Consider the following 16,602-nt stretch of genomic DNA (forward strand, 5'->3'; position numbering starts at 1 on the left):
CGAGTTTGGTGTGATGGCTAGAAATTGTGATGGCTAGACGACCGGATCAGATCATCTCCAAAACTGCAGCTCTTGTGGGGTGTTCCCGGTCTGCAGTGGTCAGTATCTATTAAAAGTGGTCCAAGGAAGGAACAGTGGTGAACCGGCGACCGGGTCATGGGCAGCCAAGGCTCAATGATGCATGTGGGAAGCGAAGGCTGGCCTATGTGATCTGATCCAACAGATGAGCTAATGTTGCTCATATTGCTGAGGAATACACAGTGCAAGATGTGTCAGTGCTGACTTGGCAGCAAAAGGTGGACCAACAACAATATATAACAATATATATATATATATATATATATATAACATTATATATACAGGGGTTGGACAATGAAACTGAAACGCTGGCCAATTTAGTGTTGGAGGTTTCATGGCTAAATTTGACCAGCCTGGTGGCCAATCTTCATTGATTGCACATTCCACCAGTAAGAGCAGAGTGTGAAGGTTTAATTAGCAGAGTAATAGCACAGTTTTGCTTAAAATATTGCAATGCACACAACATTATGGGTGACATATCAGAGTTCAAAAGAGGACAAATTGTTGGTGCACGTCTCGCTGGCACATCTGTGACTAAGACAGCAAGTCTTTGTGATGAGCCACGGTATCCAGGGTAATGTCAGCATATCACCAAGAAGGACAAACCACATCCAACAGGAGTAACTGTGGACGCAAGAGGAAGCTGTCTGAAAGGGATGTCCGGGTGCTAACCCGGATTGTATCCAAAAAACATAAAACCACAGCTGCCCAACTCACTACAGAATTAAATGTGCACCTCAACTCTCCTGTTTCCACCAAAACTGTCCATTGGGAGCTCCACAGGGTCAATGTACATGGCCGGGCTGCTATAGCCAAACCTTTGGTCACTCGTGCCAATGCCAAACGTCGGTTTCAATGGTGCCAGCAGTGAAAATCTTGGGCTGTGGACAATGTGAAACATTGTTCTCTGATGAGTCCACCTTCACTGTCTTTCCCACATCCGGGAGAGGTGTGGAGAAGCCCCAAAGAAGCGTACCACCCAGACTGTTGCATGCCCAGAGTGAAGCATGGGGGTGGATCAGTGATGGTTTGGGCTGCAATATCATGGCAATATCATTCCCTAGGCCCAATACTTGTGCTAGATGGGCGCGTCACTGCCAAGGACCACCGAACCATTCTGGAGGACCATGTGCACCCAATGGTTCAAACATTGTATCCTGAAGGCGGTGCCGTGTAACAGGATGACCAATATGCACCAATACACACAGCAAGACTGATGACAGAGTGGTTTGATGAACATGAAAGTGAAGTTGAACATCTCCCATGGCCTGCACAGTCACCAGATCTAAATAATATTGAGCCACTTTGGGGTGTTTTGGAGGAGCGAGTCAGGAAACGTTTTCCTCCACCAGCATCACGTAGTGACCTGGCCACTATTCTGCAAGAAGAATGGCTCAAAATCCCTCTGGCCACTGTGCAGGACTTATATCTGTCATTCCCAAGACGAATTGATGCTGTACTGGCCGCAAAAGGAGGCCCTACACCATACTAATGAATTATTGTGGTCTAAAACCAGGCGTTTCAGTTTCATTGTCCAACCCCAGTTTGTGTGTGTGTGTGTGTATATGTATGTATGTATGTATGTATGTGTATATATATATATATATATATACATACATATATATATATACACATATATATATATATATATATATATATGTATATATATATATATATATGTATATATATATGTATATATGTATATATATATATATATATATATATATATATATATATATATATATATATATATATATATAATATGTATATATTTTATTTATATATATATACACTATATTGCCAAAAGTATTCGCTCACCTGCCTTGACTCGCATATGAACTTAAGTGACATCCCATTCCTAATCCATAGGGTTCAATATGACGTCGGTCCGACCTTTGCAGCTATAACAGCTTCAACTCTTCTGGGAAGGCTGTCCACAAGGTTTAGGAGTGTGTTTATGGGAATTTTTGACCATTCTTCCAGAAGCGCATTTGTGAGGTCACACACTGATGTTGGACGAGAAGGTCTGGCTCTCAGTCTCCGCTCTAATTCATCCCAAAAGTGTTCTATCGGGTTGAGGTCAGGACTCTGTGCAGGCCAGTCAAGTTCATCCACACCAGACTCTGTCATCCATGTCTTTATGGACCTTGCTTTGTGCACTGGTGCACAGTCATGTTGGAAGTGGAAGGGGCCAGCTCCAAACTGTTCCCACAAAGTTGAGAGCATGGAATTGTCCAAAATGTCTTGGTATGCTGAAGCATTCAGAGTTCCTTTCACTGGAACTAAGGGGCCAAGCCCAGCTCCTGAAAAACAACCCCACACCATAATCCCCCCTCCACCAAACTTTACACTTGGCACAATGCAGTCAGACAAGTACCGTTCTCCTGGCAACCGCCAAACCCAGACTCGTCCATCAGATTGCCAGATGGAGAAGCGCGATTCGTCACTCCAGAGAACGCGTCTCCACTGCTCTAGAGTCCAGTGGCGGCGTGCTTTACACCACTACATCCGACGCTTTGCATTGCACTTGGTGATGTATGGCTTGGATGCAGCTGCTCGGCCATGGAAACCCATTCCATGAAGCTCTCTGCGCACTGTTCTTGAGCTAATCTGAAGGCCACATGAAGTTTGGAGGTCTGTAGCGATTGACTCTGCAGAAAGTTGGCGACCTCTTCCCACTATGCACCTCAGCGTCCGCTGACCCCGCTCCATCAGTTTACGTGGCCTACCACTTCGTGGCTGAGTTTCTGTCTTTCCCAAACACTTCCACGTTCTTATAATATAGCTGACAGTTGACTGTGGAACATTTAGGAGCGAGGAAATTTCACGACTGGATTTGTTGCACAGGTGGCATCCTATCACAGTTCCACGCTGGAATTCACTGAGCTCCTGAGAGCGACCCATTCTTTCACAAATGTTTGTAAAAACAGTCTGCATGCCTAGGTGCTTGATTTTATACACCTGTGGCCATGGAAGTGATTGGAACACCTGATTCTGATTATTTGGATGGGTGAGTGAATACTTTTGGCAATATAGTGTATATAAATCCCACCATGCATGTGTTCAAGCTCAGCACTAAACATTTCTAAGAAAAAAATGAGCCCTCACATAATCTGTCAGTGTTATGAGTTTAAATCTCATTGTACAGCAGCAAAATGACCTGGGCATGGAAGAAAGAGCAATATTTGGCCAAGAGGAATCTGACATTTGAACAGAACAGCTGAGGGGGGAAAAACAACAAATCATATTACTGCCAAAAGACTTGCACGAGGACCTGGTGAAGGCAGGTACAAAAATATCAATGAACAATCTAAGAACACTACACAGGCACGGACTTTATTTCCAGATACATCACAACACTCCACTGTTGAAGCACAAAAGTCGAATTAAATGTGCAAAAAGGAATTTGCACAGGCCTAATAAAGCTCTGGTAGTTTTACAGGGTGATGAAACTAAACAGGAACTCATGGATCATAATCAGCAGTATTTCTGGCATAAGAAAAGCAAGGCTTATTGCAAAAAGCACACCCTCTGCATGTTTAATTATGGACGAGGCTCAGTCCTGTTGTGCAAGTGTCCTGTTGCGGGAACTGGTGATCTTGACATTGTGTGACCTCATGGATTCTTTGAAATACTAGGTTATTTTAGGAGAAAATAAGATTCATTTAGCGGGTAAACTGAACTTGTGATCATCTACACTACCTCTCAAAAGTTTGGGGTCACTCAAAAATTGTATTGTTTCCAAGGAAACACACACAAAATTAGTCTGAATAGAAAATATAGCAAAAGAACAGGACATTCTGACATGTCAGAGTTAGAAATAATGATTTTGATGGAAATGATGAATGTTTTCTTCAAACTTTGCCTTCGTCAAAAAAAAAACACCTTTTGCAGCAATTACAGCCTGGGCATTCTAGCGGTCAATTTTTTCAAGAGAATCTGATGAGATTTCACCCCATGCTTCCTGGAACATCTTCCACGAGATGGATTGGCTGATGGAGTCTTCCTCCGTAGCTGAAATCAAGTGGAAACATGCAAGTGATCCCAAACTTTTGAGCGGTAGTGTAGTTTTGCCCAAGAGAACGTCTGACTAACATTTAAGACAACCAATCACATTTCGTTTGTGTAGCCGATGTCCCTATAAAAACAGACTGGTGTGCAATTGTAGATAGCTCATTTAAGAAAGTTGTACAAATTAATGAGTCGAATTTCACATCATTCGAAAATCTGTCATTTAGCTGATCCTCTCATTGTGCTCATTGTCACAGTTGTAAACATGATGGCTTAATTCATTTTAATATCAATTCATTTTGTATAAATGTAATGGTCTTAAATTTGGTTGTTTTAAAGTACCATTCTATCTTTGCACATTCTCAACAGACACAGAGGCAATACTATACAAACATGCACACAAACTGTTAAACTGTGGTTGATCCAAGTTCACATACTCATTGTACAAGCTAAATAACCTTTTAATTACATATATATATATATATATATATATACACACACACAATCAGCCATAACATTATGAGCACTGAGAGTTGAAGTGAATAACACTGATTATCTCCTTGTCATGGCACCTGTCAGTGGGTGGGATATGTTAGGCAGCAAGTGAACATTTTGTCCTCAAAGTTGATGTGTTAGAAGCAGGAAAAATGGGCAAGAGTAAGGATTTGAGCAAGTTTGACAAGGGTCAAATTGTGATGGCTAGACGACCGGATCAGATCATCTCCAAAACTGCAGCTCTTGTGGGGTGTTCCCGGTCTGCAGTGGTCAGTATCTATTAAAAGTGGTCCAAGGAAGGAACAGTGGTGAACCGGCGACAGGGTCATGGGCGGCCAAGGCTCAATGATGCATGTGGGAAGCGAAGGCTGGCCTGTGTGATCTGATCCAACAGACGAGCTAATATTGCTCATATTGCTGAGGAATACACAGTGCAAGATGTGTCAGTGCTGACTTGGCAGCAAAAGGTGGACCAACAACAATATACCCCCCCACCAAACTTTACACTTGGCACAATGCAGTCAGACAAGTACCGTTCTCCTGGCAACCGCCAAACCCAGACTCGTCCATCAGATTGCCAGAGGGAGAAGCGCGATTCGTCACTCCAGAGAACGCGTCTCCACTGCTCTAGAGTCCAGTGGCGGCGTGCTTTACACCACTGCATCCGACGCTTTGCATTGCACTTGGTGATGTATGGCTTGGATGCAGCTGCTCGGCCATGGAAACCCATTCCATGAAGCTCTCTGCGCACTGTTCTTGAGCTAATCTGAAGGCCACATGAAGTTTGGAGGTCTGTAGCGATTGACTCTGCAGAAAGTTGGCGACCTCTTCGCACTATGCACCTCAGCATCCGCTGACCCCGCTCCGTCAGTTTACGTGGCCTACCACTTCGTGGCTGAGTTGCTGTCGTTCCCAAACACTTCCACATTCTTATAATACAGCTGACCGTTGACTGTGGAATATTTAGGAGCGAGGAAATTTCACGAATGGATTTGTTGCACAGGTGGCATCCTATCACAGTTCCACGCTGGAATTCACTGAGCTCCTGAGAGCGACCCATTCTTTCACAAATGTTTGTAAATACACCTGTGGCCATGGAATTGATTGGAACACCTGATTCTGATTATTTGGATGGGTGAGCGAATACTTTTGGCAATATTGTGGATATATATATATATATATATATATATATATATATATATATATATATATATATATATATATATATATATACATAGAGAGAGAGAGAGAGAGAGAGAGAGAGAGAGAGAGAGTTTGCTTGAATAGATAGTTTTAACAGAGGTTGGTAGGTACTTGTTGCATCGCTACCTCCCAACTCCTCAATGACGTCATCAGTGCCATTAACCACATACAATAATGTGATCAAAATAACAAATAATCTAATTTCAGGCAAATAAGGCATTCTAATCAGATTTTTATATATTATTTGTAATTATCTGTGCTGATTGACAGAGACACCGGACATCGCGCCTGAGCCAACTGGAAATAACTAGTTCATTGACGTCACTCAACCCTAAACGTCACCTTGACAAAATGCCCGCGTTTTTTCCCTTACATGGATTTCCTGTCTGAGTCAATAACCAAAGTCAGCCGAATTTCCACCACAGTTTAGTTGACACCGGCTCTTAAACACAACCTTGTCTCGGTTCTTCTTCTTCTTCATCATCATCATCTTCTTCTTCATCTTCTGTGTCTGGACGCATCTGGGAGTGTAAACCCACTCAAACACACACACTCAAACACATCACAGGTAATTATATTCTCATTCCTAATACTCACAAATGTCAGATATCTGATCTCGCAAATACTTTATAACGTAGCTAATAAGTCGGATCGGGTTAGAAAAAGCCGGGTTAGCTTCTGAGTAGACTTGTTAAGGATTATCAGATGAGGAAAATGTTTAGTTTTGTTTAAAACAAAAGGAAGAAAATGTGATGTAGATCACGACGTCATCTAATTTATTCCCTAATTCAATCCGCAATCTGGTGACAAACAGCAGCAAACCAGGCGATGTGTAGAAGCTGATATTATTTGTGTAAATGTAATAAATATACTGTATGAGAGGGAAATAAATGCAATATGTTGGTTATTGTTTTGCCGCGCAAATCAATCAAACCACGAGACGCTTCACTGTGATCTTATCTACACGAGTTTATACCATTCATTCACAATAACCAGTAGAATATATGTTCAAACACCGAAGTGACTTTTTGTTGTTGTTGTTGAGTTTATAAAGTCCTGGTTTGTCAGGATATTTGTTATCTTTGATATGTGAATCTTTGTGTCTGTGCCTTATGCTAATCCTCTTGACCACGTGCACTACACAGCATTAAGTTCTTAGTTTTCTCTGAGCTAATTTTAAAACATTACAAATGTTTTAACACTTTTCCTGTCCATGTTTTAAACACTTTTCCTGTCCTTTTCTAAATACTAACCATGGCTTCATGATCTACTAATATCTTCTAATTCTTTCTTGCTGTTTCTTACTTATGATGCAAACCTGCTTAGTGTTACATCAGCTCTGGTGTGAATGGTGAGCAGGATGGCTTTACATCCTGTCATTCAGGCACTTTATGATTAGATATTGATTATTAGGTCAGTAACAAGGATTTTCTTTTGTTGTATTTGCTTTAACGTTTTTAATTTTATTTATTTATTGCATTTGTGTACTTCTACATTGCATATCTATCTATCTATCTATCTATCTATGGGAAATGGGACAGACATTTCTCTGAAGCAAAACACACAGACTACAAATGTTCATACACTCATTTTCTGTCCTTTTCTTAATACTACCCATGGTTTCATGAATGTGTTACTTTACTAAAATATGCCGATGATTCTCGCCCACTATTTCTTGCAATGATGCAAACCTGATTATAGTGTTGCATCAGTTCTGGTCTGAATGGTAGAGTTCCTGTATCGGAACAAGTGCAAATATACTATGGTTATTAAAAGGCAAGAATATATTTTTGCTGATGAAACACATGCTGAAGTTACACTAGAATAGTCAATACTTATGTGATTGCTTTGCACCAGCTTTTCTTTTCCTTTGCGCAAATGACCTCAGGGGTTAAATGACATTACTTCATGGATTTTGTTAAAAATGCTGTTACTGTGGCTTTCTGTAGTACACGCAGCAGGCACATCACACGCTGTCCTAAAATCCATTATCCCTGCTCTAAAATAACATTCTTTATATGGAGCCCGAGGTGGTCATCCAGGCAGAGAGAGGTTTTTTTTTGTTGTTTTGCCATAGCAGGACTCGGATGAGTGAGATCTATTGCCAATCAGAGGGTTTTGCACAAACACAAGTATAAAATATGACATATAACAGTATTAGCATTCAGGTCATGAAACGCAGTGTGTTAACTGCTCTCTGTATTTAAGAGGCAACATGCAGGCGAGCTTTATATGCTTATTTACTATCAAATTTGCCATGATTCTTGTTAAATTCATTGAAGCGACCACTTCATGTAAGCTTGTATGTTTTCTTGTCAGAGAAGAAACCTGGTATTCTGTGGAATTTAGAGGTACACGTAGTAGGTTGTGGTTTTCTGTAACTTCCTTCATTGTCACCATGAGGTTACTACTATATACAGGTGCTGTTTGGTGGTTGTGAAGCTGATAGTTCTATATATACATTCAGTGTAGATCTAGTAAACAAAGTGGGTGGTTTGTAGTAGTCAGTATTCTTTGACTGTTCCTGACTGAATCTCTGTCTTGTGTTTCCTTCTTTATTTTTTTTGTTTTCAAGGAAACATTTTGCTGTCTTTATTCTGCTTATCCATAACATGCACACATTTTTTTTTCTGGCGGACCTTAAGCTACTTGTAAGTCATTACCAAATGATGAAATGATCTCAGTGTAACTCATTTCCTTTATAGCAAAGCATGGATCATCATCTGTACCAGCTTCTTCTGGTTTATAAGGTTTATAATCGCCGGATAGTGCTTGAGCAAACATGCCCGGCTGCTCAGGTTGCTGAGCAAGCCAAGAACCTGACTCAAAATAAGTTCCCTAAAATGGAAAATTCCTGTCTGGCTTTTCTTCTTTAAGATCTGATAAGGTTCCAGGGTGTAGTGTTTTTATGCCCTAGTCCACCAAGAGAGAAAACTAGACATTCCGGTTAATCTGTTGATGTACTGGTAGGCTTCCCTGCATCATTATTCATTCACACAGGGTCAAATTAAAAATTTAATGAGCCCTTAGTTACTTGGCTAGACTTGCTCCTTCAGGCCAGACACACATCTTTGCCATTTTTTCTGTCTTGTTTTTCCCCATTCTTGGCGTTCCTTTGTGAATCATTTGCTTGATTTGCTCATGTGTAGATTTACAGGAATCTCTTTTATTCATCAGTGTTCCTCTTTTCTCAGTTTACACTATTACACTAACTCACCCTGTTTTTTCATTGAATGAACCTCTGAAAGATGTGTAATAAAGATATGTATATATATACATATATATATATTTATTTGAACAATTGAGTATTGAACCCGCTTATGTTTTTTGTTCTCTTCTTTTCAGTCTTTTCTTCAACATTCATTGTCCCCTGTAATTTGCCACCATGATGCACTCGAAGTTGATTGCATTTGGGAGGATGCTGGTGCGTAGGCGTGTCCTGGACACCAACGAAATGGAGACTCGCTTTGCTCGCTGTCTGTCTACTCTGGACCTCGTTGCTCTGGGGGTTGGAGCCACTTTAGGGGCTGGAGTGTATATTCTAGCTGGAGAAGTGGCCCGGGAGAAAGCTGGCCCAGCCATCGTGATTTGCTTCCTGATTGCTGCTCTGTCCTCGGTGCTTGCTGGTCTATGTTATGCTGAATTCGGAGCACGGGTCCCGAAAACAGGCTCCGCCTACCTCTACAGCTATGTGACAGTGGGTGAAATCTGGGCGTTCATCACAGGATGGAACCTCATTCTATCCTACGTAATAGGTGAGTTGGCGAAGTGTGTTCCAGAAAATGAACGATGCAACTGGGAATGAAAGAACACAGTGAAGAGGCCACTTGCAATTAATTCCTACTGAAAGTGACCACTTGACATTAAAAAGAACCCTCGTAACACTTGTTAAGTGTGGATTTGCCAGTGTTGAATCCTAATAGATGATTTAGCTGTCTCTCCATTAGAGCTTATAAATAAGTGCAAAATGCTAGAACTTGTTACAGTTAGTTTGACATAAAATATTTATATAAAAAGTGTTTGTTTGGTTGTAAAGGTCCTGAAGGTGTAGTGAGGGTTTGATTACACTACATTCATGCTCTCTTTTTGCTTTCCTTTTTAGGCACAGCCAGTGTAGCTCGAGCTTGGAGCTCTACTTTCGACAACCTGGTGAATCAGAGCATCTCAAACGTTTTCAGTGAATACATGTCTCTTCCAGACACCGGCAACGTGCTGGCGAAATATCCAGATCTGTTTGCGCTTGGGCTTATCATGCTGCTTACTTGTGAGTCAGATTTCTTTAAATCTTGCAACAGATTTTAATGCCATTTCTCATTTAAGTCTTTTCTTGCTCGGCTGAGAAAGTGAAACAACTGGTTGATGCAGTTCTGATGATATTACTGAGTACAACTTAATACACTGACAGCACATCATGTTATTATACTAATAATATTAAGTGTATTTATGTAGTGAGTATTGTGTACACCACTTGAGATTTGCAGTTACATAGAAAAGTGATATACACTAAAGCCCAACTTTAGCTGTTAGTGAGAAAGAGTCTGTTCTAAAAAACAGTAATGGCAGTAATTCTGCATCTCTCACCTCCCACTCTGCAGGCCTGCTGGCGTTTGGTGTGAGTGAGTCAGCCCTGGTGAACAAGATCTTCACAGGCATCAACCTGATGGTGTTGAGTTTTGTCATCATTGCTGGCTTTGTGAAGGGCGACACTGCCAACTGGAACATCAGTGTGGAGGACATCAAAAACAACAAAAGTCCTCCAGTACCCGAGTGAGTCAACTAACCCTACCTCTGATGTATAGGCGGTGACAGAAGGTGTTGTTTTCAAGAAAGTGTTGATTGTGCTGATCATGAAATATGGTCACATGCCAATCCTATATCCCTTAGACAGCGTGGATATTGTTGTAGAAACAAAACTTAGCTTTGTGGTTAATGAGCAATAAATCCTTAATGTATGTAGATATATTACATCCTATTACATTGTAGCAACAGTGCAACATATCTTCTAGGTTATTTTTCACATTTTATGCCGTCCCTTACAGAATAATGTATGTATATATCTTGTATTTTTTTAGAATGACGGAATTTGGCACAGGAGGTTTTGCACCATTTGGCATTTCTGGGATTTTGTCTGGTGCAGCTACTTGCTTCTATGCATTTGTGGGTTTTGACTGCATTGCCACCACAAGTAGGTCACTTACAATTTCTAGTGTAGCATCCAGTCTTCTAGTAGGTAAAGTACCAACTAACTGATTTTCCCCTTTACATAGGTGAAGAGGCCAAAAACCCACAGCGTTCAATTCCAATCAGCATAGTGGCGGCCCTGCTCATCTGCTTTGTTGCTTACTTTGGAGTGTCTGCAGCTCTCACTCTGATGATGCCTTACTACCTTTTAAACACTAAAAGCCCATTGCCTGAGGCCTTTGACTATGTGAACTGGATGCCTGCCCGATACATTGTGGCTGTAGGCTCCCTCTGCGCTCTTTCCACCAGGTGTGTGTCTTTTCACTACTTGGCAACATACATCCCTTTGATTTTTATAGCAGTACATTTATTTTAGAATACCCAATATACAGTATCTTATTATTACCTGACTTACTAGAAGTACAAACAATATAAAACCCCTTCACTTGCTGATGTAAAGAACATATGGGTTAAAGCAGTGATATGATTTTGCAGATAATCTCTGCATCCTTTTTAATTTATTCATTTTCTTATTTATTATTTGATTGTTTCATTTCTGTTGCCTGAAAGTTTTATTTTCTCGTTAGGGTTTGCATGTTAATTTGTATTATTTGTTACCTCGCTCTAGCTTGTTGGGCTCCATGTTCCCCATGCCCCGTGTAATCTTTGCCATGGCTGAGGATGGCCTGCTGTTCCGTTTCCTCTCCCGCATGCACAAGAAAACGAAGACCCCTGTGCTTGCCACCATTGTGTCTGGTGTCGTTGCAGGTAGAGATGGAATGCCATTCAGGGTTAGGCTTGTGTGATATAGATTTTTTTCCCTCCTCACAATTTCAAAATCTAGCAAAACCCGCAACATAATAGTTTTAAACAAATATGCTGATTAGTGTTAAGCAAGTATGTGCTAGTCTAATCACTTCATAAATACCACTGTGCCATTGTAATATCATTTAGAGATGATAAAATTATTATATCACACAAGCCTAGTCCAGACTTTTGTGTTTCTACAGGTTACAGCTTTATTTTCTACATAATGAATAAACTTCTGTGCTCTGACCTCTTTTCTCTGTGTAGCTCTAATGGCCTTCTTATTTGATCTGGCTGCTTTGGTGGATCTGATGTCCATTGGGACCCTGTTGGCTTACACACTCGTGGCAGTATGTGTGCTTATCCTCAGGTTGGTTCCCTTTCACATGGCACACAAACATGTTTAAAGAAAGGCACTGGTAGGCGTAGCTAATGGTTTTAACTCGGTATGTGACTTTTAGTCCAAATGACTGATCTTATTATCTTCCTAAGAGTAGAAGAAAACTTTTTTTTTTTTTGCTATGATTAGGTCATTATTCCTGCATAATTTATGTTTATTAATGTTTTTATTATGCTTTATATTATATTGATTTATGTTTATTTTACATTTATGTATAGGTACCAGCCATGCAGCCTGACTTACAGCACAGACAAAAATCAGATGGAGCTGCAGACACTGACAGAAAAGGAGAATGTGACCGAACAGGAGAAAAAGCCACTTAATGAGACGTTCTCCTTCAGACATCTGCTGCTGCCCAGCTCTGAGTCACCCACCAAGACCTCAGGCCTCATTGTCTATGTCACTACAGCTGTTACCTGTAAGAAATCCTTCACTGCTCTGTCTATCAGCACATAACACGTCTCTGTGCATTTAACAGCTTTTTTTTATTGTAGGGTCTGACACTCACACTGAAATTTGTAAGGGAAGGAAGCCAGGAATGCATGTAATTAAAAAAGGGGGTTTTCACCAATAAAAACAGGGGGCTTTTTTACATGGCCAAAATTTAGAATAAAATGTACTTACTTAGAACTGGGAGAGAATGCTATAAACTAAGAAATGAAGCTTGATTTAGAAACGGGATTTCTCAAGAACTGCAATTGTGGCTTAACATTCTAGCTAGAACCATCTAAGACATTGTGAAGACAACGTGATAACTAAGAAGTATAAATATACTGACACCATTAGAAACAGATGTGAGCAATGATCAGTGGCCACAAAAGACCGACAAAAGAAACATGAGTCAATTCTCTCACCAGATCCGGCAAATAAAATGAACTTATAGGTAGTGTTTAGAATTCTATTTCTTAATAATGGATATATTGAAGAATTCAGTTTCTGTAGCTGCAACATGTTTACTCCCATTGTGCTTCCACATGGAAACAGATGAACCTTTGATTAAGATAAAAAAAATGTTAATCTTCAAAAAGCTGATGTTTGTATAGCATCACCGTGCCTTTAGGCTTAGCAGAGGGTAAATATTTCTGTAAAATCCTAATCCAGAGTCTTTTCATTTCTGTAAAAGAAGTCCTGAATTTACTGATATGCCAGTATCTGTTTTTTTTCCCATTTTTAATGCGATACCAAACTCTGCTGCAAAATCCTCTCAGTAATTGAGCCAAGTCTCCACAAGCTGTTGTTGTCAAGACATGCAAAACAACAGAGGCATGAAAGTGTTGAGCTTTAATACAATCTGTGTCTTGTTTTCAGATGAAAAATCTCTGTTGAGTTAGTCAACATCATATGTGTGAAGGCCTGGAAAATCCCATGGGATGTGAAATATTTCACAGAAATGTTTTTTATTTAATTCTAGTTTCTTGCCTAGCTATTTTTCCCTTAAAGATCAGGCAAGTGTAAGGAACTGGTTTAACAAATGCAGTGGCAAAAATGTCAGTCAAAGAAATTTCCAGATTTAAAGAGGTTTCCCGTGCCACCACATATATTGTGTCCCTGACGTGAAACACAACAGTGGATCAAATATCAAACCCAGTATAGTCTTTCAGTATTTTAACAACCTGGTTCTGTTATTCAGTATCAGATCCCTAGATTTTTAGAGACTTTAAGTCTGCCTTTCTAACTCTCTCTCTCTCTTTTGCTCTCTCTGTCTGTGTGTGTGTAGGTTTGTTTTTCACTCTGCTGTGCATAGTGCTGGCAGTGTGGGGTGAGAACATCATAAAGGGGGAGTCTGTATGGGTCACTGTAGTGACAGTGCTCAGCATCGCCTCCACCATCTGCGTTGTCATCATCTGGAGACAGCCTCAGAGCAACGAGGCCATCAGCTTCAAGGTAATTTCTTCAGTAGCTTTCTTTCTGTAATGATCTGACTGCACAGTACAAAATGCTATTCATCCCTCCTTTTACAGGCATGCACCTTTCTTATCATCTTATATATCTTTCATTCCAGGTGCCTTTGCTTCCCATCTTGCCTTTGGTCAGTATCTTTGTTAACATCTACCTCATGATGCAGCTGGATGGACCAACATGGATTCGTTTTGCAGTATGGATGGTTATTGGTAAGAGAAACATTTAATCACTTAAAGTGAGAATAACTTGACCTGAGATAAAATTTACATTTACGATTCAATCATAGCCTTTTATTTAATCCTACTTATAAGTGAGTCAGAATTTAATCCAAGCATGGAGTTAGAGTAACAGAAGCTGCCAATAATACAAGCACTGCAAGATTGATTAAAAAAAGATAATTGTTAGTGGTTAGCACATTTGCTTTGCACTTCCAAGGTTACAGATTAGCATCTCTAAATTCTCCATAGTGTGAGTGTGTGCATGATTTTGCCCTACAATAGGTTGGCTCCACATCTAGGGTGTCCCTCTGCCTTGTGCTGTAGGCTACAGGCTCCCCACAACCCTGTGTAGGATAAACAGAACAGAAAACTGATAGATGATTGTAGAAAGAACAAAGAAAGACATAACTAACATGAGGGTTGAAGAATGGAGCATTACTACCATGTATCACTACCAGTCAGTGAATAGTGTATAATGTCATTGGTGATTTTTCTGTTTACTGTGATCTCTTATCATTTCTTTGTGTTTCTTTTAGGCTTTTTGATTTACTTTGGCTATGGAGTCAAGAACAGCTCAGAAGCCATGCAGAATTCAGAAGCTGTTCTGGAAGGAAAGAGGGAGACATATTCTTGTAAAAATATCAGCGAGGTTGAAGGAAGTGTGGCTTAAGAAGTACGAGTATAATATGGTATACAGGCCTTATGTTTTGTATAAATCTCATGAGGCTAGTGTTATTAATTGCCCAGGATAGTGTCTATGAATTACATATCAATAATAGAAGAAAAGTGAGTAATAAAAGAAGGTCTTACTGTTTTTGTTTTTTGGACCCAAGAACAAAAAATTCTGACTGAATTTCTTTTTTTTTTTTAATGTTTTATATTTATTTTTATTTTTATTATTAAGTACCATTACAATTGTGATAGCATAATGTCCCCCTGTGACGTCAGCAGGGCACACAGCCACTAAATTCTCATAGGAATTATTAAAATACAGCACCATCCAACATAATAACTCCTTAATCATTAAGCACTACATACAAATATTACAGTATAGACATTGTCTTTTGGTCTGAAATTTCCTTCACACTTCTGATCAAGAAGTAATTTGAAATGTATAGATAATGAATTACTGTATTATCTGATCAGTATTTGGCAAGTGATACATAAGTGAGTTATGGTTAAAGGGATGAGATCCATTGGTTCTAAGGCTCAAACATAGTGTATTTTTTATATACATTAAGTGTGGCCATGCCACAATGTTTTCTGCAGCTGTTATCATTTTTTTAATGTAATGTATGTGTCTTTTATGGAGTTGTGCCTCAAAGAGCGATTACATATAATCAAGTTTACACATTAATTTTGTTTATACCGATTCCTATAGATTTTGTTTAATTACTTTAAAATGTAAATATTGTATTTAACTATTGGAATGAAAATGCAGTGTTTATTTGTGATTCACCATTTTATTTGTAACAAACAGAAGTGTGTTTTAAAATTACAGGATGCCAAAGAGTACTAGAAAATATATTGTTGGTTAAACTGTTAAAAGGTTTAAAAATGTTTAGAGTAGTAAGTGTGTCAGCGTGGTACTTTATGAAGAGATATTTGTGTACTTTTATAGTAAAACATCTGCTGCATCGGGTTCAGTCCCCCATCTTGGAAGCACATATTATATTGTCACTGCTGGTTTCTATAAGTGGGGATTTTAGATTTGAAAATTCACAGTGGACCATGATTAATGAGATGGGGTTTTTTTTTTATTTCATTAATTATTGATCAGACTGTTCACTAGTCCTGTGTAAGCAGTTGTGAATAGTAATAGTACATAAACAGCAATTGTGTAACATTTACAGTGTTGTTTTGTATCTTTGTCATTTAAATGATTTATGTTGTATTGCCCTTACTCTAGTACAATACTATATTACTAGAAAGTGTCAGTTGTCTTATTGTTAATTAGTTTAGTTTGTTTTATTGTGAGCAAATCATTTAAATGTTTCTCTTGTTCTGTAAATAATTTCCTGTACAGTTTGTTTTTTAAATAAAATTGATAAACACATTTTGATGTAGTAGAACTATTTATTAAGGCCTTTAAAAGAAAAGTACTAACAGTAAGACTAACAGATAAGAAAAGCTTAAAGCAACCACACTGAAATCTTTAAACACCTTCACAACATTGATCTAAGTAACTGGCCTACCTTCAGTTTGTCATCTTATCAACTGAAATACATTGTATCTGAGTCTGATGCTTACATAGAGTGATAACAAACACTGTTTCATCATCATCTTATTATTATTATTATTAGTAGT

General features: G+C 39.3%; 1 protein-coding gene across 1 annotated transcript; it reads left to right on the top strand.

Moving 5' to 3' along the window:
* Positions 1-6,170: 6,170 nt before the first annotated feature.
* Positions 6,171-16,351, top strand: slc7a3b (solute carrier family 7 member 3b). Its single transcript, XM_058397173.1, has 12 exons — positions 6,171-6,355; positions 9,133-9,542; positions 9,890-10,051; positions 10,383-10,554; positions 10,860-10,972; positions 11,055-11,277; positions 11,597-11,736; positions 12,043-12,145; positions 12,394-12,593; positions 13,893-14,059; positions 14,178-14,286; positions 14,832-16,351. Exons 2-12 carry the CDS (start codon positions 9,173-9,175, stop codon positions 14,963-14,965), a joined length of 1,893 nt encoding a protein of 630 aa, XP_058253156.1. The 5' UTR covers positions 6,171-6,355; positions 9,133-9,172; the 3' UTR covers positions 14,966-16,351.
* Positions 16,352-16,602: the final 251 nt, after the last annotated feature.

The sequence above is a fragment of the Hemibagrus wyckioides genome, linkage group LG08, assembly GCF_019097595.1.
Source record: "Hemibagrus wyckioides isolate EC202008001 linkage group LG08, SWU_Hwy_1.0, whole genome shotgun sequence".
Lineage (NCBI taxonomy): Eukaryota > Metazoa > Chordata > Actinopteri > Siluriformes > Bagridae > Hemibagrus > Hemibagrus wyckioides.